This window comes from Poecile atricapillus, chromosome 5, assembly GCF_030490865.1.
Source record: "Poecile atricapillus isolate bPoeAtr1 chromosome 5, bPoeAtr1.hap1, whole genome shotgun sequence".
NCBI classification, from domain to species: Eukaryota; Metazoa; Chordata; class Aves; order Passeriformes; family Paridae; genus Poecile; species Poecile atricapillus.
In genome coordinates, this window is record NC_081253.1 from 27,372,911 (window position 1) to 27,400,305 (window position 27,395).

Genomic DNA, 27,395 nt, shown 5'->3' on the forward strand with positions numbered 1-27,395 from the left:
CCCGGGCCGCGCTCTGGCCGGGTGGCTCTCAGAAGGCCGGGACTGATCCTGCCGGAGGGTAACGGGGTGCGAGCGTGTCCTGCGCTCGGCGCTTTCTTGGTGCGGATCGCCCTGGGCAGCCCGCGGGCATCCCCCTGGCCGGCGGCGCTCCCGCAGGGCACGGCAGCGGGCGCAGGAGAGGGCAGCGCCTGCGGGGCTGAGCGCCGGCGCTCGGGCAGCTTCACGGATGCAGGTGACAGCAGTTAGGTGCGTTAACATCCACCGTCACAGCTTTAAGAATGGGGTCAGCAGAGCGGGAAAAATGGTAACGTTTATGGTAGCATTTGGAGAATTTATTTTTCTTTCGTAGCGTTTTGTAGCTGTTGTTGTAAAAGAAGGTAGGAAATGTTCAAGGTTCATCTCTTTCAGGAAATGTGTTGTGCATTAGTTTTGCAGTTTTCCTGCATTTCTCTAGAATACTTAATCTTTCTTACTTTGCTATCAAGTTGCTGGTCAGTTTTGTATTAAGAACATGTTAAGTACGTGGTTGCTTTTCCCCCTCCTTTTCTTCCAAGCAGATAAACTTTCCAGACACTTCTCTGAAATGCCTTCTTTTTTTCTCTTAACTCTGATGCTGTCGTGTTTAAGACAGTGCAGCCTCGTGTTAGGAAAAATATATTTAAAAACCTTGCAATTAGCCAGATGTTGTGGGCAGAATGCAGCAGGAAAGGCCACCAATAACTTTACCTTTAAAAAAAACCCCTGTATATTTGTGTTTTAAAATGAGCAGAGCGGTAACACATATTTGTAGTTGTTTATACACAAGGAGTTCGTGTAAATGGCATTTCGAGAGATACATTGAAATGGTCGTCACATGACTCTCTATTACGTGAGGTTTATTTAGCGATTTTACCATTAGATGCTTGTTTTAGACCTCTTTGGCTCTATAGGCTTCCTAATTGCTGAAGTTTGCTAAGGAGCTGCAGATTTTATTTTAAAAGCATAGGATTCATTTATATACCTAATGAAGGGTAAGAGAGCTCACTAGTTTTTTATGTTTCTATATATCTAGTTTTAATCCTCTTCTCTGTGTTCTTCCAATGTATGGAAAAACAAGAAACAGCTTTGCAGTGAAAGACTTGTAATACTATTCCACTTAGAAATTGGTGAAGAAATAATTTTTTGAGTTATTGTAAAAAGGAACTAGTCAATCATATAAAAAGTAGTATATGTAGTTTTAGATGCCTTTTTCAAGGCTTGGACATTAAAGCTGCTTGATTTTTAAAGGAATGTTAGAATTAGAGCTGAAATCTTTTTCCTTCGGGCATTTATAGAAATATACTTTAAGAGAACTCTTTTAAATGTTTTGGAATATATGTTTGCTTTCTAGTTGCAGCTGTGTTATCCAAGAGAAATTCAACAGCTTTTATAGTTATATCGGTGGTTCAGCCTGAGTCTGGCCTATTAAGCTATGGAAGATTTCTTCTGCTTAAGAAAAAGACTTTCATTTCTGAAAGCAAACTTTTAAAGAGCCTATTCATTACTCTCCAGCTCATTTATAAAGGTGTTGTAGATAGGAGTGTAGAAGTGTTGGGGAATAAGAAATACAGAAGAAATGCAAGAGTATTTTTTTTTCCTTAGCTGGTATTCTTTAGGCAGTCTCAGTCTCTTTGGGTTTGGGCTGTTCATAATAAAGGTTATTCATTACTCCTTATTGATGCTGAAAGCAAGAAGAAAATTATTCTTGTCTGAATACTTACCTAGGTTCTATAATACTCAATACTAAATTAGTTAAGGCAGATTTTTTTTTTAATAAGATAATGGTGCTGTTTAAAATTGATTTATTTTTTTTTTCTCCTGGAAATACTCTCACAATAAATCAACACAGCTAATTTCCAGATATTTTTTTCTGCTCTTTTTCAAGTTTGATCTTTAAGAACCTGTTACGATCAAGCGATCTTTTCCTGAATGCGGATCACACCTGTTTCGGGTATTTTTGGAAGTCTTTGCAGTGATTACTGTGGTGTCAGTAGTTTTTTCACTGTAGTTGTGAAATGCATCTGTAGACATTTGTGGAAGGTCTTACTTTTAATTTACTGGCAAATTAGTGTAAAATTATTTGAAATAAATATTGATAGGGACTCTCCTACTACTGTGCCTAGAGTCTGACAAAAAGGAAACTATTGAAAGTCACAGTGAAGTGACATTTGAGGCTTCAGTTGTCAGTGGTTCTGTTTATTCTTATTTCTTGGGCTTTAACAAGAGCTAATACTTAATGAATGTGAATTGCATTTGGGAGAAAAATGGAAATACTTTACTGAAAATTAGAGACCATTTTAGTTTTGCTTTGTTTTATTTTTAATTTCATAATGTGTATCTAAAGATTTTGAAAGCAAAGCCAAATGCTAGCAATTAATTTTCTCATCTCATTTTGGGCCTTAGATATGTAAATGCTGAAATTCTTTCCTATTTGTCAAGTGTCCTTTTATTGTAATAATATCAGTTTCTGAAGTTAATTCGTGAGAACAGAGCAATAAGCTCTCAACTACCTGCTGCTATGATGTGCCTGATGACCTTTGGTAACGAGTTTTATAATCGTACTGTTTGCTGCAATTATTTTTCTAGTGACTTCCCTGAGAAATAGAGAAATAAAATGCTATCGCTGCTTCTAGCTTTCTCTCTAGTTTTATGAGTGAAAAACTGTTTTAAAATAAGCATTTGTAATGCAGACAGAAAAACAATTGTTCTCATGAGAAGTTTTGCCTTACGATTTTCCTGTTTTTTTATTCCTAACATGAATGTACTTAATTCAGAAGGCCATTACAGCAGCTATAATAATCTAGTGAAGGTCACTAAGAAGATAAACGAGGTCTTAAAGGTTGTGTTTAATAGGGGATTTAAAAGTTTTGGTACTGTTTACAATGTTGTTAGCGTCAGTCCAATGTATTAGAGTCCAGTTTTGGTTTGCCTGACTAACCCAGTGCTTTCTGAAGTGTTTCAGCAGTTATCTGATCAGTCTGTTTTAAAACCTGTATGTAATAAAACACAAGCGCTCAGATTTTAAGGAGAGTAAGGTTCCTTGGAAAAAAAGGCTAATATCACTTTAAAAAACATATGAAGCCTGGGAGAGAGTTTAGAGCAAGCAAGAGCACTATGGTGTTGACAGCTTTATATCCCTGTTGGGTAACATTCACTTACTAGAATTGGCGTCTCCTCTCAGTTAGTAATTCACTCCATAAGGATTAAAAAAAAGAGGGATGATTAATGACTAGGAAACTTATATTTACAGAATTGTTGATTGCAGTTCGTGAACCTGTTTGTGTAAGAGTGGATGTGCATATATATATGTGTGTGTTGATTTGAAGAGTGTAGAAAATAAGCGTCAAAAGCCACTGAAAGCAACTTAAAAGGCCAGTATGCCGAATGAGCTGTTCTGAAGTTTGATTTTGCTGAAAAAGAAACATAGAACCAAATGATAGCCAAGGGAGCATGTTCAAATTTGGAGCAGGAAATGATTGCAGAACATTTTTAGTTTAGATGAGTTTGATGCGGTCTGATAATATGTTGATATTTATTTAACTGTTAAAAACTGTGATTCAATTTACAGAATATTAATTGGGGGAAAAGCTTTCAGGCAATTCAAACCAAAGTGTACAATCTGGATGTTAATCAGTAGCTGTAGTTTTGGAGCTTGTACAAAGTCAGATACAAGAGAAATGTGACTCTTCAGAGCACTGCTGCTGAATGCTGTGAGCCCCCTCAAGTTCAGTGTATCGTGGTCATGTCTGAGTAAGTGTAGTTAGAAATCAGTTTTAATATATCTCTGGGGTGACAGAAACACAGGCTGATGCTTGAAGAGCTGTTTGTCAAGGTCCATTCTACATATTTCTGTAAAAATATTGTGGAGTTTGTACTACCTTTTATATCTTCACAAGGATTTAAAGTACTTGACCGGAGGGAAAATTCACTTCCGTGCAGATGGAAGAATACAGCCTGATTAAATTTGCTCCTCTGTTCTAAATGGTTAGTTAACATGGCATCCTGAACACAGTAAGGGAGTATGTTTCACTTGTCCTAAGGAAATGAGCGAAGCAAAAGGTTAAGTTTTAGATTCCTGCCGAGATCCTAGATGAGGATATCGTCCTGCTGCCTGAAAGAAATATGTAGCTGTTTGAAAGAATTAAGAACATTGAAATACAGAGGCATGAAAGCTGCAAATCCATATTAGTTCAGGAACAAGCATAGATGTATTTTTATGTTTTACATTTATGTTTTATCTTTGGCTGCATAGTTGGAAAACGTTGCTTTGTAATTTGATATAATTCAGTAGGGATTTGGAAGAAATGTAAAATCTTGGATTTTACGTGTTTCTGATACATATTGAGGAAGAAATGGCTAATTTAACAGGAACAGTAAGAAAAGCAAGACAGTGATTTATTCTTCGAGATCAATTGTTAAAACTGAGTTTCTGGTCTTTTTGCTGATCTTCACCCCTCTCTCCCTTTTCCAGTTAGGCTATGTCATGTAAATAGAACAAACAGAGCAGTCACTCCTGAAGGGTCATGCAGTGTATCAGCTGTATTTTTGCTGAGGTAGAAAAATAGTCTTTCTTTATGTGTTTTCAGTACTTGGTCTGTTATTAAAATAAAGACACAGTTGGTTGAAGTACGTGTGCAATTGAACATATGCATTAAACAGAATATAGGGTATCCACCCATTCAATGACCTAGACATAATTTGATGTTTAGGATAATTTTGGAACCCTTAAGTTGCATCTGCAGAAAGACACCAACAATTTTGAATTCAAGATTTAAGATTAGTGGTAGTAAGATTTTTTTCTTTCCCCCGGAACAGTTCCTAAGTATTTCAAGTCATCTCCCTGCTTCCTCTCCACACCCATGGCCATGTTAGTTAACTACATGCTGTTATTCTTATCATAAACCAAAGGAAAGAAAAAGCAACCAATATAATTGAAATAATCCATAATAATTCTCTGTTTACTCCTCCCTTTTTAAGTTGGGCTCTGCCTTTTCTTGGTTTCACTGGGATAGAACATAGTATATTTACTCTTAATTATTTACAGGGCAATTCTTTGACAAACTCACCTTAACAGGAGATTTCAGTGATTCCCCAGAACTGATTTTGTTCCAAAAGAAGGTGGAAAAATAATAAAAACCAGAGGAGATGCCAGTGAGGTAACATATATTCAAGAAATTAAATAGTACCTTATCTTCCATTCAGAATTTAGATGAAGAATTTGGACACTGAAGGAAGGCTAATAGTATCAAACTTCTATTGTTATGAATAAACACTTAGAGGTGAAGTTTGAAGATTCCCAAATACCTTATTTTGTCAAATCCTTATATTCTATTTAAATACTCTTACTGTGCTGAATATTTTATCTTGATTTAAAAATAGAAAAAACCTGGCATAATGTAACTGTAATCAAGACATCATTTCAACAGACAGCTATGTCATATTGAAACTTTCTAGTCTGTAGCACAGACTTTCAGATGGTATCACTTATTTTGAAATTCCTTTAAAAGTATTTGAGTTTAGTACTCTTCATGGAGATGCTAGTCTGAATATTTATTTTTGCAGTTACTTTCTATTATTGATGTTTTCTTTAGAGCTGTCTGTGTGGAATGAGGAGAAAAAGGGCCACAACGGTGGTCTGGAGCTTAAGTAAAATACTTGAACCAGTAAGATTTTTGCCACTCGCATTGACAGAGAACATGGTAATACAATATGGCAACTATGGTGCTGTAAAATGAAGAGTTTTATTGCAGTCATGTATTTATATTCACCAAACATCTGTGTGACCTGTTTAGGAAAATTCTTATTTTTGTGATTGAGCAGTTCCCAACCTGCTTTTAAATCTTATTTTTAAACTTTTCAAAATAGCTAAAAATCTGTAAAACTTGGGAAGATTTTCTTTTGAATCTCAAATTGCAAGGCTTGGCTAAGTTAGGCCTTTAATTACTGCCCCTCATAATTTAGTTAAATTAGTAACCACTGCTGTGTTTTTAGGATTAAAGGCCCAGTTTTTCAAGGTATAAAGTATTACCAAGTCCCTTTGAATTGATAGGACGGGGGTTTGTTGGAGATAACCTGTGCCTGATTCCTACTTTGTAACTACTGATCAAGCGTGCTCTCCTTTTGAAGCTCGGAGTGCTTTTGAAACCAGCCCTGTGTGCTGAACAAGGAGCCAGAGCCTTTTCTAGCTCTGAAGAAATCGCTTTGTGGTAATTGGTTCCTACTGTACCAAATGTCCGGGGTCAGCTGCATCAGTCCCCACGGTGGCATGTGTCACTAGTGCAGATGTAAGAAATAGTCATAGCAGACAAAAGGCAGCTGAGTATTTGATGGCTTTTGAGAAATGTTTTCTAGCCTCTAGCGATACTAAAAAAAATTGCCCTGTAAGAAGCTTTGTACTTGTTGCAGAATGCTCATCAGCAGCGTCTCTGCTGCGGGGCTGCAGACAAATGAGTTTACATTGATTAGCGGTATGAAAGACAGAAAATACTCTTCGCCGTTTCATTTGGGGGCAGTTGTTAGCCCATCTAGTTGAGGTTCTCGTGACTGTTCCCAAGTGTTGACTGTTTAATGTGTGATACGTTCTCAGCCAGCAAGGCATGTTGTCCATATTGTCACTATTCTATAGTTAGGGATTTTTATTTTTTTTTTTTATCCAGAGTTCCTGTGCTTTGTATGAAAGCACTTACTGCAGCTGTTGAGTACATTTTGTCCCCGTCTTCATTTGCATTGATCCAAATATTGGTGAGGGAAAAAATGTTTTATATTTCTGGTGTTATTTCTTCTATTTCAGGGAACTTTAAAAAAAAACATGAAATAGTATTTTTAGTTGTTTGGTTTTGTTTTTTTTTTTCTTTTAAAATATATTTGCTAGCTCTGTGAGTGTCCCCTGAAGATCTACAAATATAAAAGATATTGATATTTGTCTATTAGCAGTTTAGGGCTGCTGACATTGAAAAACTCTTATAAAAAGGTTTTGTTTGTTTGTTTTGTTGGTTGGTTGGTATCGTGTTTTTACTCTGATTTTTAAAGGTGTGAATGTCGATGTTGCTAGTGTCAGAGGACTTACGTAAAACCTCCTTCCTGGACGCACTTCTGTTTGGAATAAAACTACACAAATAATTCACAGATTGTTTAAAAAATGAAGTGTGAGCCTGCGTCGATGTTATGGTAAGCTGGATGCTAGGGCAGGAGTACTGTGAACTCAAGATAGATTTTCAATTTCTTGTTGAATGCTGAGTGATTATTGGTGTTTCATACAGCGATGTTTGGAAAAAGAGAAGATTGTCCTTATTTGTAGAAGCTGTATGAAGGGAACAGAAAGAACATGAAGAGAAAGGACAGGTAGCTCTGGGTAAGAGTCTAGACATATGACTTATTTTCTAAATAGAAAATTATCTGGCTAATTATCTGGCTAAAAATGTTTAGTCATTGTGCTCTAACTGGTGTCCTTGTATCAGATGGACATGCAATATTAAAAAATTGAAGCACAACTGTACCTTGTGAGTAGCAATGTCAGCATGGTAAAGAAGGTCAGAAAAATCTTAATACCTGTCAGACACTATTTTATGTGAAGCTGCAGCATCTCTTGAAATAACCACATACCCACTGCATTTTCAGAATGCAATAGAAATGTCTTCCACTTAAATATGCTTCCTCATTTGTTTCCTAAAAACACACTGAGATGAAAAGACGCACTATTGACTGCAAATCTTTTCAAAGGTACTAAACCTGGCATGAAATGTCGGGAGGGGAGTTCCTTATATCAAAAGCATGATTTGTATGGCTGCATACAGCCACAAGGTTACTTTGTCTCTCTCTCAGCTGTTCCATTCTATTTGTGATGCTGAGAAGGGGCTGGATTAGTCTGTCTTTACTTGGGTATCACCAACACTTGACTCTTGAGAAGTTGCTGACTTTGTCAGCATTTGTATGGAAGCTTCAGATAAGTGAGAAAAGTCACAAAGAAGTATTTACCATCTTAGTAATCTAAACTCACGGAGAATGTTTTGCCATAAATTTAACTGACAGGCATATATTGGAAATGAAGCATGTTATTTTCAAAACTATAACCAGCCTATTTTTTTGAGAGTAATATAAATTCATATTTTGAACATATTTTGGTTTATATGCATTTCCATTATTTATATATTAAAATTAGATGTGCACAATTTCCAGCCTTATTCTTTTGAACGGTTATTAAGAAATGTAGTTATAAATTATGAGTTATGCAATACTTTGGAATAAAAGGTGATTTTCATAATGTCTTTTCCCAACTTACAAATAACTTCTTTGCCATAATACAAACATGTTAGCGGAGCAACATGATAGATGTCTCTTTAAGTATCGTAGTAAAAGAAAATGACTTGTATTCTGAGGCTGTGGATAGTTTATGTTGTTTTGGACCCATTTCCCAAGCAGTGATCGAAAACAGATTACAATAACAATTATACAGTCAGAAGATGCAATATCCATTTCTGTTTTAATTGAGTGAAAGAATAATAAAAACATCATTAAGAAAAATGAGGTGGACCTGTCATACATGGTACCAATTTTTAGACTTGGAGAAAATGCAGAGTAACAGAAGTGTGAGATTTTTTTTTAAATTTTCCTTTTTTTTAAAGTGGTTTGTTCCTCAAGCTAGAAGTCTGGATAGTAGACTTCATATAGGGTCCTGTGAGCAAGTGTGCAGTAAGTAGGTGTCTTGCTTGACAGTAACGCTCAAGTTCGGCATTATCTGAGTTTCTGCGTCTGGCATAATAATGAATGTATTGAGCCTTTCTGATGACATTAATTATGATTACAGTGTCATATTAACCTGCTATCTAGATGTGCTTTGAGAGTGCCATGGACATGTTGAAAGTAGTAAAAATTACTTCCTTCTCTTTCAGAATGAAAAGCAGTGCTACTTCATGTACCACATATACTTTACTGTTTTTTTTGTAGCCTCTTCAAATCTGTGGACATGAATGCAAGTAAGAGTACTTGGTCTCTTAAGCCATCACTACCTGGGTCTGATTCTTCTGTGGCCCTTTAGCCGCCTCACCATCTCAGGGTTCAGATTAAAACCCAAAAGGCAGAAAGGCCCTGTGCCAAGGCACCGTGTGTCTGTGTGCCACTTGCAAAGGGACTGAACTGTAGTTGAAGGCCCAAAGTTGAGGGATGCTGGCTCTCCATTTTCTCTGACTCCTAGAGCTGTAAGCAGAAGTGTCTTTTCTGCTGTACTGTTCATGGGAAGAGAGAGCCTTGCTACAGTAGCCTTGGCTCTAGTCCTGTATCATACAGCTTTATAAATCAACATTTGGAATGGCATCCAAAAGTGAACCGAGATCCCGTTTGGCCTTTGGAGCACAGATGTAATCTGCGTTCTTTGGCTAACGCCTCTCAATGAGCACATGGATTTGCACTAGCAGAAGTATCTAATTCTTAGGTGTAGCCCTGTATACCATGATAATATAGCAATTCAGCTTGTTGAGCCCCAGAAGCATTGCTAACTCTTCACAAGTGAATCCACACACAGTAGGTCAGCCTATAGGTAGGTCTTTCACACCCTTGCCCCAAAATATTCCTGACTGGATGAAGTGTACTGTGCATACCTGAGAAAGAGAATGTTACTTGTTAACTTGTCCTTGACCTCATGTCTTGTTTGATAAAGATCTGGTAATTGTTAAAACCCATTAGATTAATGTGACCTGCTGGCAGATAAATGTAAATATTCCTAAAGGAGTAATGTTCAAACTGATAGCTGTTAAATGATCTTGTATTTGTAGAGTGGTTCCCCCGCAACTCTGCTATAAGACAGTACAAGAGAAGGCCAGTCAGAAGTTGCCGTCTGTCCACCAGGGTGTAAAAGACTGGAGACTGAGGAAAGGCCAAGCCCCAGAGGCCAGTTGCTGAGCCATAATGGGCTGTAGCTGCAGTCTGTCTGAAGACTCCGTATTGGCTGGTGACAAGGGAGGCAGAGGGGGAAGTTGGATGCCTTCTGGAGGACAGAATGGCTTCTACACTTTCTCATTTGCGATTCTCTCCTCCACTTATTTTCCCACTGAAGATCTGATGAAGATTTCTGTGGTCTCCTTCTACCAGAAAAATACTATTTAGTAATGATAGAGCAATAGCCTTACCCTTGCTGAATTTGAAACAGGATGAAGAGCTTCATCCATTACCGTTGAGTTTGACAACATTTATTCAGAGAGAGTTTAATGTGGCTTGTCCTCTTGCGTGCGTACTTGTAACTTTTGCCCATAGCCAGTTCTGCCATATCTCTTGACATTGCCACTTAGAAATGACATTTTCTAGCGCTGCCAGTGTCTATAAGATAGGAGGGAAGGAGGCAGTGGTTACAGTGGTTGCATATAATTCAGCTTGTCTCACTGTTGGAGCCTGCAAGTAGGTTTGAAGGCAGAGGTGTATGTTGGCAGACATTTAATTTGTAACACGGAGAAGGGGTGATAAAATTTATACTTTTTTCTTGCCAGGGAGTGCTTCACAGAGGGATGGACATGAAGGAGAAAAGAGCTTGCTGGTGGGTCCCAGTGGAGACCCCGAAATAGGCCCAAGTGTGGTCTGCAGAACTTCTCCAGAAATAAAACCTCAAACCAGCTATGAAAGCTTTTCTGTTGCATTCCAGGGGACTTACCCCAGTACCAGGAGACTAGTTAATAGAACCTTCATTAAAATGCTTTTGCTAGAAGATTTTTTTTTTTTTCTTCAAAAATTACATAATATGGTGGCATCTGCTAGCACCACTGAATTTAAGGGCTTATTAGTGGTTCCAGTTTTCAGGGTTTAAAAATGTTGGTCATTAAAAATAATTTTGGGTGGAACTTGGCATAGAGAGTCTTAGCCCCTTAGGCGAGTTCTGTTACGTTTTCGAGAGAAAAGAAACAGAAAGTAGTCCCCCAAACTAAAAATCCTGCACGAACCCTATACTTGTCTTTAAGTTAAAGAAACCAAAACCTAAAACTTACAGGAAATTAATGGCTTAAGATGATTTTTTAACAAAAAGTCATCTGATTGAGAAGTATTCATTCCTCTGCTTTTGAGTAAAAGGAGTGTATTTTCCATTTAGTTCATATTATAAAGTATGGCTATGGAGTATTTTTTCTTCTTTTATAACTGGGAAACAAGTGGAAACAACCAAGCTGTTTTATTTAGGAAAAATATAGCTGTAGTGTCTTCACCTTTTTCCTTTCAATGGGAATAGTTGGACTCAATTATTTTAAGTGTTCTTTTCCAACCTAACTGATTCTCTGATTCTGTTCCATGGATTGGAAGGCCTGTGTGTGATTCTGGTGGACAGCATGGTGCTGGTGCCCCCCAGGATTCCTGCCTGCCGGTGGTGCTGAGCTTTCTCCTGGAGCAACCTAGACAGCTGTTTGTGCTGCCTTCTCATTCGGGCTCCCTCAAAGCAGTATTTTGAGCTCTGGGCTATCATTGCTCTCGGTTTTGCTTGTTTAATTGGAGAGGTGGAAGTGCTTTATTCTCCTGTTTAATTGCTCTTGCCTCCTGGCTGCCCCGTGCATGGCTGTCCCTGGGCTAGCAGGATGGCACAAAGCCCCAGTGGGGCTCCTGTTCCTACTCTGTGAACTCAACCGGTGTGACGGATTCAAACTTCGGGCTAAGTTAGTGCAACAGGTTTAGCAAAGGGGATTTGTTACCTGAAGGAGCTGGTTTGCTTTGACTTAGAAAAGGCCTCATCTCCTGCAAGTAATACTTCTGTCCCGGACACGCTGCAGGAGAGGCTGTGCCAGAGGTAAATGCTTGGTGTTCTTCTAGTTCTCGTTTCTTGTTTGTTGCAGCACATGCTCTAAATATGGTTTTTCTTTTATACCATTTTTTTCAGAAATTTAAGCATTATCAAATCAGATTATGAGTTTCATAATATGTTTCTCTGGTGGGATAGTGGCCTGAAATATTTTGTGTTAAACGGTAAGGCTGTTATTTCAGCTAGGAGAAGGATTCTTTGGGTAGTTAAGCTGTCAGAAGCAGAGGACATCTGCAGAGATGGTAGTGACTTATTTATAAGACTTCCTGAGATCTGGGATAGCTGTGATGGCTGGGAGACTGAAGCCACAGAAAGGACTGGAAGCTGAAGAAAGATGTAAATAATACCTTGTGGTTTGCATTCGCCATTGGCTAAAATATAAAATGTAGAAATGCATTTCCTGCCTACAGATTTATTGAATATGTAAAGCCAGAAAAAATAGCCGAGGAGGAGTAGAAAGATATTGTCCTTAGTTTTACTTCCTCTGGCCCTCCTAAGAAGAAAAATTCTACAATGTAATGTTATTTAACATGATTTTGTTTCTTTGGCAAACATTGTATTAAAATCATCTGTGAACTGAGCTCTTCTTTACCAAATTGCATCCTGGAACAAATTATTTGCAGCGGGCTTATAAACCCATGAAGAGTAGGAGTTTAACAGCATCACATTACTGCTTATATGCAAAATCAGATACCTTGCATTTTGTCTAGAGCACACTGGAGAGCAGAGGATTAACAGAATGTAGGGTCCTTGTTTTTAAACAAAACCTTTTGCTGTAATGAGGTGCTTGATGCTGCGTAGGATTTTACAGTTGTGAAGATCTTGGTAGAGTCTCCTGTTACTTGACATAGCGATTTCCCGCTGGCTGCCTGTCAGTGTGTGCACACGGCTTTCTTCACGTGGTTCCGAGTGGTTAGTGACAAACAACTGCAAAGTCATTCCTTCAGTCCCCATTAAAAAGATTTACAGTGAAAGAATTCTCAGCTTCATAATGAGACTGTTGTAAGCTGATGCTTGATAAGTAAAAAGGGGCTGAAACACAGTCCATTTACCCAAACCAAGCATTTATTGTAAATAAGTTAAGTGCCAACGACTTATATTCTGTCCAGTTTAACTGTATTCATAATTCATGGGGTAACTTGAAAGTGAGCCTTCATGGACAATGTCTAATGATTGCTTAAATGAGAGGGGTGCGTCTCTGCCACCTTATCATGGAATTGCACCGGCATGGGCTGAATCTGGCATCTGCTTCAAGCCAGATCCTTCTTGAGTGTGAACAGTCGTGTGTGTGTGGCCCTGTGGAAACGGTGTGATGGTGCTTCTTTAGCCTGTCATTGTGTCTCCTGCATCTGCAGCCCTCAGTTGGACTCTGCAGGATTTTTTTGAGAAGATCTCACATCACCATCAGCTACAGCTACGGTGTAAGTGGTGTTGAGATCAGAACAACTGGCTTTTTTTTCAAATACTGTTTGATGTCTTTCCTCTTGAAAAAGCCCTAGCCAACTGGACAAAATGCCCCACGTTTTGGAGTGCGGTTGATTTTTTAAATTATGAATTTATCTTCTGTTGTTACATGTGATCTTAAAGGACTTTTCCAACTGAAATGATTCTGCTTCTATGTTCAGCTAGTCGGGTCTTTAATAGAAACCTCCTGATTATTAGCACATGAACTAGGTTTTAATTTTAATCACTTCAGGATTTGCAGTTTACACTGTTTTGAAGAAGTGACACGCTGAGGCTTTAAAGATTCTCTTTCTTTTCTTTTCTCTTTTTTTTTTTTTTTTTAATTAACTTAGTGGTGGGGTTAAGTCTTTCAGAAAGGAAATTATGGATTTGTGTTACACTTTAGAATGCAGGATGGCATCGTTGCCACAGAAATTCAGGTATTTCTGTGTAACTGAAAGCTGTCAAACTTAATTGGCTTCTCATTTTCAAATCAGAGCTGCTGGATGTGAAAAGGAGAACTGGAAAACCTTGCCTGTGCTGATTTCTGCCTTTTAAAGCATTTTTCTCAGTTTAGGTTCATTTTTCAAATTTGTTTAGAAAAAAGGGAAAGACAGTTAAAATACCAAATCGGTATGTGTAAGGTCAGCTCTACTGCAGTGCAGAGAGAAATAAATAAATGGACTGCTTTCCCTTGGCTGCCTTTGCTGGATAAAGGTCTCTCTCTAAAGAAAAAACAGAAGCAGATTAGGTTTAGGAAATGTTTGTAGTTTGATTGCTTCCTGTGGTTACTGCCAGTTGTGGAAGCATGCTTTATTGTTAAATATATGGAATCTTTATCTAGATAATTTCCTCAAGACAATCCATGCTTTGCTAATTGTGCTTCTTAGTTTCTGTTGTAGAGTAAGGGTCTGATCTTAGAAGTCCAACCAAAGTTGCTTGTACTTTAGTGGTTTTTAGGTGTGCGTGGAAATAAGCATTTGTGGATTCTGCTCTTGCAATTGCCAAGGTTTTTGTTTTTTTTCTCTGTGGTGGAAAAGCCTTAGAGAGTGGCCCACGTTGCAGTCTCTGCTAAGGAAAATGTTTTCTACATAAAGCAATGAAGAATTTTCAGTAGTTTATGAATTTTCAAGTAGATGTCCTGGTTTCTGAACTCCAAACCATAGAAATTTGCTTTGTCTTCGGGGAAGATTACTCTGCATGTATGTCTGTGTTCTGTTTAAAACAAAACAAAAAAATAACCAACAAACAAAACCTAAAAACCCAAAGCATAACAGTAACAACAACAACTTTATTTTCCACTTTCTTCACTTGATAAAAATCTCTCCACTGTAGAATGATTTCCTTTGGGTTTGACACCACCATTTGATCTCAGTTTTTAATAATTTTGGTGGGTTTTACTCCCAGAAGAAAACATGCTTGTGCTGTGAAGTATTCCCACTAGAAATCTGGGAAGTCTTAAAACCTCATGTTACTCAGGGCAAAGAACTGGCTTCTTTATTAATTCCCTGCTAGACAACCCCTGTACAGTAAATCTTTCCATAACACCATGCTGTTGAAATTAATCAACCTGATGTTTGGAAATTGTTCAAATTAGATAAAATTAAATAACACCTTGATGGACTCAAAATTTCACCTGATGGAAAGAGATTTTAATTTAAAAAGACATAAATTTTATTGGTGCTTTTTCTTTCTAGTTGATGTTCATTTTATTCTTATTAGGACACACAAGCACTGCTCCCTGTTTAATGGCTGGAGAGGTGGGTGGCTGTAAGAGCTCTCAGCTTTCTGCTCTGCCTGTGATGCTTCTGTGCAAGCAGACCATGCATAGAAGTTAAGTGCCAATAGTATCATATATATTACTTAAAAAAGCACGTGCTGGACAAAGTATTACTTGCAAATGAACAAAAGAAATAGTGCAGGTCTTTTTAATAACTGCTTTCTTCTCTTCCTTCTAGTTTGTCATTAGAAATCTGCGGCTTTTACTTGGAAGTCTTACAACTGAAAATGTTTTCCAGGGAGCTGTATGATTGCAGATTGATAATGCTTTTAACTGACTCTAAATCTTTTTTTGTAGAAATGAACACTTCATGTAGCAGAGTATCTTGGGTTTTCACTTCCCTAATAAATATCTATTTCTCTTTCCTTCATTTTTAAAGAATCGATTACTTCTCAGTGAAATAAAACTATAGATTAAGATGGGCAAGGAGGAGAAAATGTGCATTTGGTCTCCTTGATACATAATTAATTTCTTCTTAATTTCTCTGCCCCTTAGAAGAGTCTTGGCAAAAAGCGCAAGTCTGTTTACAAAGAGTCTCTGTACATTGCAGCTTTTCTGTGAAAGCAACAGTGGAGCTTAAATCACATCTCTGATTTGCTTTAAATGTGTAATACAGAGGTACTGATTGCTGCTAACCATTCTCTTCTTCTGGGTAATGGTGGTAACAGTTTTGCATTGCTCTCTTTCGTGGGTTAGATGGAATTCTTGCTGTGTATGGATGTCCTTATAAAAGCCTTTCTGTAGATCTTGGTTTATGCTCCCCTGACATTTTATGCAGATGCCATCTATATGGGGTCAAAGCCCTGTGGGAAGCGTGAAAGAGCTGGCCGTGAGTCAGTTACGTTAATCAAAATCAAGGAGAAAAAGCCTTTAGTATGATTTGCAATTGCTGTTAATGTTTTGTGTGCGATGTGTTTGTCCTTTAAGGAAACAAGCCCTTTCCTTTTTAGCCCTCGGATTACTCCTTGTTTTCTCCCTGTGTGAAAAGCAGCGTGTGATGTACCATGAGCTGTGCAGCATCAGTCCCTGCAGCCTCTCTCTAAAGCTGGGAGAGGAGTGCATGCGAGTTCAGTGCCGGGAGACCTCAGCCCGCTCCGTGCGTGTGCACAGGCGAGGGAGGATGAGAGGGATTCTGGCTGCTCGCTCGTTAGGGAAAGAGCTGAGGAGTTCCAGGATTTATGAGTAAGGCTGGCTTGCGCTGTGGTAGCGCCGCATGTGAGACTGCTATGGATGCTTGGTCTCCAGCTCTCTGAGTACCGCTCCAAGTTCTTCAGCTGGAATGACAGTGAGTAGTGACTAACTTGTATTGCTCTTCTCTGAGGGCCCTGTAGCGAGCTGGAGGTGTAATACATGCATGTAGGAGCAAGCCATGGTGTATATCAGCATGTAAAGAGCATATTGGTGTCTGCAGATGTTTTTCCTTTTGATTCCTACATACTGAAAGTATGTTTATTTTCATATAACATTAGGAAACAGAGAAGTTTGAGGTAGTAAGTTCTTTGGAGATACGACAGTTTAACTCTCTAATGTGAAATAGAGAGCAAAGCAGTTGAAACTTCCTTGGAATGAGATTGGCTTGGAAATAAGTTTGATTACTGTTGCTTTGTATTTTATTTTTAAAATCAGTATTAAGATTCCAGGTGCTATGGTAAGAGGCATGACAATGGGACTTTAATGACGGACGTGGTAACCTGCCCTTTGCTCTCTGATTTTTAAGATACAATAGCAGCTTATCATCAGTTACTCTGAGTCACAGAGTTCAGAGATGTTTTTTTCAAAAGCTGTTTCTTTAGCAGGGTTCCTGCAAGCATGGGTGGAGGAAAGTCATCATGGGCAGGAGTTGTGTGGGGTCCTTTGTGCTGTCCATAAAGTGATAGAATGAATGGCATCCGTTGTAGCATTTGAGATCTTGTTTGTACTCAGACAGTAAAGGATGAGTGCAGAGAATAGGTGCAACTTCTGTGCTGAAAAGGAGAGACTGTTGTATGACAAGGAAAGCATCCAGCAGGAGCATAAAAGACAGTGTGACATCCTTCTCATCAGTTTGCTTCACCACTTTTTCTGTCTTGCCAAAACGTAATTTACACAACTGATATTACAGCCTCAGCATTTGGCCAATTATCTTAATCTTTTGCTAAGACATTAATAGCCCCATCAAAAGTGCTGTGACAGCCTGTATGTTCGACAGGACTGGAAGTTTGTCACTTAAAGAGACTTATTTTTGTTTTAACTAATTAAATGGTGTATGGACAAATAGAATTCAAATTTTAACCTTTGATAGGAGAAAAAATTTTGTCACTGATTTCAGAGGAATATGATCACCCATGTGCTGTCTCTTCAGGAAAGCACCTAGAGATTTTTTTTCACTGAGCTTTTTTTTAGCACTGTGTGGTAGAATTTGGCTGCTTGAACTTGCAAAATGTATCAGTTTAATCAAGCCGAGAAGAGGGAGCAGCATCAATGTGATGCTGTAACCTTCTTTCATGTTACTTTGAGATGTGTTTTAAAACAAAGAACTGAAACACATCAAGTGGGTATTGTAGTGTATAGCTCCTGAAGCTAGAATGTCAAATTGAGAGTCTCTCTATGCTAGGTAAGTCACTAACTGAGAATTGTGTATCTAAAATATATTTTAAAGTAGATCTAGTCTCTCAAAATTCAAGACAAGGAGTATTTAAGTTCCTTAGGAGATGCTGGTATGACTGTTTATTTCAGGGCAGGGTGACTGCTCTGAAGGAATATATAGCTATTGGTTTGAGATACTAGGTTTTGAAGCTACTGACAGTAGCTCAAAAATATTTAATAGAATTCATGAAGGAGAACTGAAATGTGGCTTTTTCTTCTTTTGCCCTTTAAGAAGTGTCTGGTCCAAGAATAGAGTGATTTGTGTCTGAAGTTCATCAATATACTCAGATATTTTTTTGTAGTTAGTAGGTAGTGGAAATGGTTATATTTCATTCCGAAGAACAAGATTAAGAGGTGAACTTGCTGGTGACATTATGAGCCTTAGATGGCACATTTGGAAAAGTGCTTTAGGTTGAGATTGTTCTCTGCATCAATATTTTCTAGTTTACCTAGGGACTCAGAGGTTATATGTAACCAGTTAAAAAATGTCTGTGACTGGTAGACTGACCTGTAGCAGGCGGTGGAAATGGCCATGCAGAATTCTGTCTGTTCCCTCTTCCTTCTGGGAATATGCTGTAGGGCTGTTTCCTGCAAATTGGCACATTTCTCTACTGCCTGTAGTATTGAATCCCTTGCAGTTTATGCCTCACAATTTATCTAATGTCATAGATAACTTGATCCTGTAACCACAAAAGTAGATTTACAATAAAATACAACAAAATTGAATCCGGACCACCCCCTGAGTCTTCCACTTCTGTAGTTGCTCCTCATCATCAATCCTTTTTCCAAAAGAGTTGTTCTTATGCTCTTCATGGATGCAGCAGAAAGATAGCCTTGTCTCTGTCTGGGTCTGAGTCACCATCAGCTGCCAACACAAGATTATAATTTCCAACAAAATCAATGCAAGAGTTTTTTCCTTGTACAGTGAGAAGACTGGACATGATCTGAAAATACACAAATATCCCAGGGTCCCCCAAGGAGATCAGCCTCTGCTGATTTCTTCATAACTTCACTGTGTAGAGAGAAGCAGAAGTGGCATTTGTATGTCAGGTTTTCATATGGCTGAATGTGGAGAAATGACCTGAAAGAGGTAGGGACATTGATAGAACTGTAGAAAACTGCAATGTTGAAAAATCCTATTAGGAAATCTTGTTTATCTTCATGCTGGCTATGATTCTGTTCCTGAACTGTATCCTCTAGAGCTTTTAGTGTGGTTTTTAAATGAGTCAAGTGATGAGACTTCAGTATTTTGCTTGGAAAGAAAACAAAAATTATTCCACAAGGAAGAAAGGCAGATTTCCACTTACGATGAGTCTTCTAGGAGGTGTGTTAATTTACAAGTTTAATCAGACATGTATGACACAGTTCTTGTTCCTCTTATTGATGCTTTGTTGTTTTTTTTTCTGGTGTTTTTTCCATGTAGGTTTGATGATTCCAGTCTTTTGTGTGGTGGAGCAGTCAGACGCCTCTCTTGAATACGATAATCGAGAAGAGCATGCTGAGTTCGTTCTGGTTCGCAAAGATGTGCTCTTTAGCCAGCTGGTGGAGACAGCGCTCCTGGCTCTGGGGTATTCCCACAGTTCTGCAGCTCAGGCACAAGGTATTCAATAGTTTTTTCCCACTTCTCTGCACTGCAGAAGACAGCACACCTGAGGTTGTTTGATGTAAGGAAAAAGTAAGGAAATTGATAGCAAATCTTGAAAGTGTGTGTATCAGTTGTGTTAATTGCTTAATCCTAAACTAGGTGCACAACAAGCCCTACATTTTTAGCCTGCCTAGAAAGCTTGCTGAAGTGTGAAATCTGGTGATAATGATCAGTCAGGATATTCATGGCACACTTGTTCTGTATCATGAGGCAGGTTGCTGCTTCGAGGAAGTCAGCACGGAAGATAGAACCTTTAGGTGTACAGCTAGATGATATCCAGTATTCCTCTTTGTATCAGGGCAGTTTTAGACAGCATATTGTAGTTTTTAATTTTTTAAATTATGCATTGTAGATAATGGTTACATATATATGCATGCTGTCTTTATGACAAATAGTTGTAGGACTAAATGTGCAGGCTGATTTCTGTTTTCGCTTACCTACTATATTGCTGCAAAACCCTTTATAAAGCTCCATAGTCCCTTCCACTCAGAGATGATTCTCTGTTAGCAGCAAAATCTTAAAATAAACAAAGCTTTCCTCTCTCTACCCAAAATATAAGCCTAAAAAAACCCAAACCTAAAATCGTAATCTTGAGGGAGATGGGCAGGAGGTGGTGGGTTGGGAAAAATCTTTCCAGAATGAACTTGGAATTTCAAGAGGCTTTTTTATACTAAACAGGTTATTTCAGTGCTTATTCTTTTGCATGAGAAGCCTGTAAGTTTGTTTTATCTCCGTATCACCAATAAAACCTCTGCACATTTTGAATAGCTTAATAGCAATTTGCCTGGGGATTTGAATTTTGTCTGTTGATCTGTTTTGTATAGTTAGGTATTTGAACGTGGGAGCAGAAGGAGCAATGGTGGTGTTGAATCCAGGAGTTCCAGGCAGTGGTTAATCGCATGGGCTCCTTGTGCAAACTTCTTTCCAAGCAGGGTCATAATGATTCATTTCCTCTGTCAGACTCTGGTCTGTGAGAGAGGCTCAGGTTCTTCATACAGACAGAGCTTATGTACATGTGTTTATTTACACAATATGGTAGTAAAAGCCCTGCAAGAAGGTAGTTGTTTTGGGCTTTAATACAAAATGCTTTGTGTCATCTTAGGGACTCTTTTTTCCTGAATGTAAAAGGTCAGCATATCCCACTGTTTCCGTCCTGGTGAGCCAGCTTTCTGTTTGACAGCACTATCCATCTCAGTTAACACAGTTGCCCAACATGTTGCGAGCTAACATGTGGAACATGCTGCATTAGGTGGCCAAGATTTGATTCTTGGCACTTGTGAAGGGGAACGGGCTTTGCAGAAAACCTGCTCCAAGGGGACATGTCATCCAGTGCAGTGATCCACGCTGGCTGAGCATCTCGCTTGGGGGAACCTTGCTTTTGTGGCATTGCTCTGTTGTGAGAATAGAGAGGAGGAGACAGATTGACTCATGAAGGAAATTAGTCACTGTGCAGGGAGGAAATGGCCACTGAGCTTTAACAATGAGCAGGTTCAGATACTGATCTGTCACTTGATGTGCTGCTCGAATAACTCCACTAGAAAACAGTAATTCAATCTCTAATTATTACAATTAGTCTAAAAGAGAAGACCGAGGTATTTTCATCTTTAAGGCAGCAATTACATTCCTCTAGGCAATATCACATGGTATAATATTTAGAATGACAGAAAATAACCTTAAAGATCCATCAGCTAACAAATCTCTTGGTCAGGTTATTTACCTTCACACTGAAGGGCCAGTCCACCAACGTTGTTTAGACATCTTGAACAAATACTGCAGACCATGCTGATCTTGAGGTATGAAGCTGAAGTATGCAGCATGTTCTGTAGTATCTTGCCTCTGTGCTAGCTGTCTGTAAGCTGAGGGGTGAGGTACAGGCAGAGACAGCCAATAGATTTCTGAGATTATTTTGTTTAATGCAAAGCTTTATAGAGTGCAGGGTGCTAATTTGTTAACTAGGGCTGACCAGAAGCGTGCTACTAAATTGGTATTCTAAGGATTTATTTGGGAACACACCTTTCTGATGTTAAAAAGGTGGGGAAAATAAAGCTATTTACTTCATTCATTACGATTGTAGGACACGTCTACTTCTGTTCTAGTGCTTGGAACTGATTTCCATTAGCACAACATATTAATAAACAGTCAGTTCTTTTTTATGATCTACTGAATTACAGAGTCTGCATGAGAAGTTGAAGGTCCTCAGGTGCATTTTTCAAAATGCTCTTGAGCATCATGCTCTGCAAAGCAGTGACATGAGTAGGTGTCCCCATGTCCTCCAGGAACAAAGTAAATGAGTTTGTCAAAGCTTTGGTATTGTAAAAGCTGTCTAAGCTGTAATTTAGCATGTAACACCTTTTGAGTTTGGGAAGTGTTTCATTTCGGCCCTGTCTTTTTTTTGGGGGAACTGCAGTTTCACTTCATCCTGCTAGAAGCATTTTGGTTTTGCCTTTTCTTTCTAGAACAGGGTCTGCTGTGGCAGATAGAAGGGCGAGTTGGGCGGGAAAGAAGAGCTGTGGCAGCAGAGAGAATTGCTGTAGATTTCTCACCGCCTTTGCTCTGCCTGCAGAGCTGCGGAGGTTCGAGTTGGTGTGTGCCTCGTGTGCAGCCTTGCCTGGTGCTTCCCAGCTGTACAGCAGCACAGCAGAGCCTGGCTGGCAGAAAGGGAACATGGCACCGGGTGGTAGGTGGTGTGTGCTGAGGGGGCCGTGTGCCCAGAGGGGCCCTGCTGGCCTGGGCTGCAGCCTGGAGCTGCACAGCTCCCCGAGGAGGTGATGCTGTGTCCGAACATTTGAGCTGTAGCACGCACACCCCGCTGTCTCCTGGTCTGAGCCTCATCTACTGACTTGTGGTCACTCACCTTATTGTGGATCATTTTTATTCCTGCTTGCTAGGTAAATTGGTAAGTTGTAGCACAAACAGTGTTGAGACAAGAATGGATCAGGAGGTATACATGAAGGTGGCCCCATGCCTCCCTGGAAGAAGCTCTTTATTCCCATACAATTTGGGCAGGACACATTTATTCCACAAACAGCTGGTTCTGATTTTTTGTTGATGGTGGTGGGAGCAGAGGCTTTTCCAGCGAGTGCTGCCCTCATGAAACTTCCCTTTTCTGACAGGAGCTGTGAAATTTCTTCTGGAACAGCATGGGAATTTGTTAACAGCTTGGCACTGGGGTGTGAAAGTTGGTGGTGTAAATGGCAACAAAGGTTTAATAAACATTTATGTATTTTTCTTTCATCACTTGAGTCTACACCTGACAGTAGGGAACCTGCTGCATGGGCCTTTTAGAGAGGAAAAGAGTCATGCTTTAAAGGAACACCTGTTCTATATGTAGTTTAATAAAGTTTACGTGCCTTGATGAAATTTTTTTTTTTGTGGGTAAGGTATTCTACCAGGGCTATGCAAGAGAGGGGAACTGATGGGAGGTACATAGAATACACAGTGCTGAGTGCTGGGACCAAAGTAGTATGAAAGTAACTGCAATCTGGTGTATCCTGCGTGCAGTCCTGTGGCTTTGGGACCTGCTGTGAAAGCTGATTCCCTCCTCAGTGTGGGGTGGAAGAAGAACAGTGTTAGTTTGATGCTTTTAGTATCTACTTTCTTACAATCCATGTGAAAAAGAAAATAGTGTGAAGTCCTGTGGATACACATTTTTTCTTTTGACCAGTTGCTTGTTAGCTGTTATGAGTGTGTACATAGAACTTATGTGCATTGTCTGCAGAAGTTAGCAGAGCTGAATGGGTAATTGAAATGGAGTTTGTCTTCTCAGGTACTTGAGCTCGGTGTGTTGGCAGGGCAGAGTGGAGTGCCTGCCCTGACTGCTCTCTGGGGGCAGCTTTAACCAGGCACTGACAGGCACAGACAGGATGGTTGCTTGGTTAGTTGCTGTGTGTGGCCATGACAAGGAAAGGGGTGTACAGAAGAGTGAAATGGTGCTCGGATGTCAAGCTGAACAGGAGGAGGAGGAGTGAGAAAACAGCAGAGGGAAGTTAACACAGGGCAAGAGATCCTTCCCATCCTTGTCACCGTAGAGGTTGTCAAGCTCTGGTTCTTAAGCAATGTGTTACCTTGAGTAGAGCTATTGCAAGGGGCAGTGCCTTGCACTCATGCCTCAGAGGCCTCTCTTCTTGTGCTCATTTTCTTCTAATGCTGTCTACAGACTTAGGGAGGAAAAATTGTGCTTGCAAGGAGCTGTGCATGGGTGGGTGGAGTGAAAGGCTGGAAGGAGAGGTTGGTAGTGGTCAGTGGGGAAAGTGTAGTACAAGAACAAGAAAGGAGTATCTTGCCTTGCCATATGGAGTTGCAATAGCTGGACACAGAGGTGAGTGATGCTCTCTGGGGATTGTGGCTTAGTGAGCAGAGATCAAGCAGCTCAGCCCTGTCAGCTTTGCATCACTGGAGTGGGAAAGAGGAGAATTCTGTTGGGCTGACCAGTGCCTGGCCAGAGTAGCTGACACACAGAGGAACCTCAGGACCTACTCCAGTCGTGCTCCAGGTGCACTGACTGTGAAGCTGTGATATTGCTTGTCGGGCAGTTTGACTTCCGTGCTTCTACAGAGAACTGTGTTCTGGAGCACTGATGGAGCTGTCTTTGCAGTGAGCTGCCGTAAGAGAGAAAGGTGGCTCTTCTGAGTGTGTAGGAGGGAAACCAAGGCACAGACAGGTTAAGAACTCTCCTCTGGTGCACATGGCTGGGGTGGGAAATAATCCAGATTGCAAGTGTTTTCGTTTCTTCAAAGGTTTATGTGTGTGAGCTCAGCCCTGCTCTCTGCTGTTAACTGGAGGCCCCTCACACTCGTGGCCTGTGTTTTAGTATTACTTCAAAGCGCAGACCAGATCTGTGTGATATGGGGCTGTTCAGCAAATCTGTCCAAGCCCCAGGCTGCTGTGTGCAAGAATGTGGCAGCCGCAGTGCTGGGCTCCTTCACTCAGACTAGCCTTTGTGAGAGCAGCATGACCATCTTGCCCCTTATGGGATTATAACCATGTGTACAAATATTTGAAGGGTGTAAATACCGATGGGAGAATGGATTTGCCTAAGCTGGTACAAGAGGGTAGGGCTCTGAGGCAATTGGAAGGACCTGAGCAGATGATTAGTAGGGAAAGATCCTGTGAAATATTCCCATCTGTGCTGTCTCCAGAACCACAATAGCTTCCAACTGAATGTCAGGTAAAGGGAGAACATACCAGCTGGGGGCTGTATTGAACACACACGCACAAGCTGGTTTTATATTTCTGTATCAAGAAAGGTACAGTAAAAGTGTGGCAAAACCCTGCTGAACTGTGCTTGATGTATACAGCCAAGTTTGTTGTAGCTGGGAAGGCCAGATATGCTATTTTCTACACGAGTGCAAGGTAAAAGTACGGGAAAAATCAGAGGAAACCTGAGTTCAGGTTTCTCATGTGAATAATGTGCAATAAATTACAAGGCTGCTATAATCTGGGATCTTCTGACCCCTCAGCCCGCTGTCACTTGTGTCTGAGTTATGGCACCCTATTCATGTGATCAAAGACATTCTAGTGAGAAGAGTTTAATAACAGAGAGACATTAGTGATAGAATGCCTTAAATAACAAGATGATACAATGATCAAACAGCTAAATATTGGGTCACTTACTAACTGTCACTCCTTACCGCTACTTCTTACTTTTTCATTTTAATAGAGACTGTGTGTTGCTCTCACCTTAGAGTTGTCAATCCATGGAAAGCTGCTGTATTTCTCTGAGCTCAAACTCTTTTGACATGGACTATTCTCACCCTACTAAATGCATATGATTAAAAACAAAACACCCCAAAGCAAATGAAAGAAATCCACCCAGCTCTCTTCACACCCCTTTTCATCAGTTTGGATTTATACCATCTCTAATTAAGACCTCCTTACCTTTAGTAATCCCCTTTGTCCCCCTTGCCTCTACTGGGATATTTGTAATGGGCAAACTCTCCTTTCTTCTCTCCAGTTTTGCAGGTGGCATTATAAAAGGCCCAAGTCAAATAATTTAACAGTAGTGTGTGTGAGGGGTACGGCTCGAGCCAACATCTTGCAGTAAACTCTGCCCTGCAATTCCATGACAACTTGTCTGAGATTGCTAAGCAGACTGGATTTCTTGCAGTGATACTCAGCCATCCAGATCAAAGTTTTCCTTGTAAAAGCTGCTCTTTCTTGAACTGCTCATTGCTTGAGTTGTACTCTTTGTCTTTCTCCCTGACGTTTGAAGAAAGAAGGCTAAGAACTTCTCAAATATTTATTTCTCTCCCTATATACATCGTTTACCAGCAAATCACTGTTTTGTCTACCCTACAAAACTTCATGACAACTGTAAGTGAAATTCAATTAGCTGGAACTATGAGAGAAAGTCACGTTTTAATGAGAATATTGAAAACCTCTTGGTTCTTTGTGGGTTTTGATAGGCATTTCTGTGCATAATGGACACAGGGGTTGAAAGACACTGTTGTTAAAGGTTCAGCATCTCATGCCATTTCAATTAAAGCCCTAAGAATTCTTTTTAGGAGTTCCTCGGAACTCCTAAGAAATCTTACATAAAAAATAAAAGAAGCAACAAAGATTGAGCCTCCTTATATTTGTAGGCTTTGCTAAAGTTAGGGTCGCATTTTTTATGGAAAATGTGGCATATAAAGAAATGTTAGAATGTCATATTTATAGATACATAAATGGAATATATTTTAAGTTTTACTTTGGTTTATATATATAAGCATGTATGATATATTTATAGCTTACTTTATACATATACGTGCATGCATATATATTTATATAAAAGTGTAATATATATGAGGAAGCAAAAGCTCAGAATTAAATTAATGAATTAATCTCAGATTATTTGTCATCCTTATTCTCCATTTGTGCTGTTATTTTAGATAACCTCATTATCCAAACAGCATGAATACTTGAGTTTTTGATAAACTCTCTTTAAAAGTCCTTAACTTCTGACTAGTGGTCAAGAAGTGTCTGTCTTTCCTTTTCTTCCCTGCCATCCCCCTAAACTGACGTACAAAAGTTAGCATGTGGTATTGGCATTCTGATCCCAAAATATTATTTACAGGACTCTTGTGATGGAACAAACCCTTCTACAAATAATAATCTATTTTTCTAGATGGCAAACATCTGGGTAGTATAAGTAAATGGGTAATTTATTAGTGTTTGAACAGCTTAAAGGAGGGTAAGTAAAGGTAGTCCTGAACAGCTCAGCGTTTCTGACGCTGCTTTCCGTCTCATTTGCGGTCTGTGACTGAGCACAGCAGGCTTGTAAGCAGGAGAGGGGGCAGGGGGGAAAGGAGGGAGCAGAGTGGACACAATGGGCTTTGGTTGTTCCAGTGAGACACCCTTTCATCCTTCTCTCTGTGAGACCCACATACCTGCAAAGGGCATTTGGTGTCGAGTGCTTTGGAGCAGCGCACCGTGTTTTGGTGACAGCCCCGCAGGCTCCAGTGAACCTGTTGCGGAGGTGTGTGTGTGTGTCATTTGTTTGTTCCATGGTCATAATGGATCAAACTCGGACTGTGCTATGGGAAGAAATCATTAAACCTTTTGTTCTTGTCTCCTTTGTTTCTGAGCAATATTGCTCAGGCGATAACAGTGAATCAGTGGTTTAGTTTGATGAGGGCCATGTTCTTTAATGCTTTCCATTCACTTTATGTTGCAGGCTGTGTGCGAAAAGGTAACACTACAGGACAGGTTTCTTGAAGCTTTGTACTCTTCAGGGAAAGATTTGCCTGTATTCTGCCTGTGTTATAAACCAGTGAAGAAATGCTGGGGAAAGGGAGCCACAAGCTTTTTTGTGTCACAGCGACCATTACAGTAGTTTGGGGTGAAGTAGAAATCAAGTTCACTCTGAAAGGCCTATGTGTACTGAATTAAAAACTTAGATCAATGTGTAATAAATTCAGATTTTTCCTGTCTCCTTTCCAGCCTCTCAGCTAAACCCACAAGTCCAAGAAACACCAGCAGTTTTGAGTAAAACTGATAAATGGTCTTTATTAGTTTTAATTAAAAAATAAAATTTTGTTTTCTCTTTTTTTTTTTCCTTCTTCATGAATCTGATAATGATGCAGTGCTCTACTTAAAAGTGGAAATAAATTAGGTTAGGCTAGGTCTTCCCCTGTCCAGAG

At 39.6% G+C, this 27,395-nt stretch overlaps 1 protein-coding gene across 2 annotated transcripts in view; it reads left to right on the forward strand.

Moving 5' to 3' along the window:
• SATB2 (SATB homeobox 2) overlaps positions 1–27,395 on the forward strand; it is a 129,898-nt gene that overhangs the window by 1,275 nt on the left and 101,228 nt on the right. For both annotated transcript variants that reach the window (XM_058840383.1, XM_058840382.1), the window contains exon 3: positions 19,054–19,230. In XM_058840383.1, the coding sequence (XP_058696366.1) occupies positions 19,054–19,230 (177 nt within the window). The remainder of the gene's footprint in view (positions 1–19,053; positions 19,231–27,395) is intronic.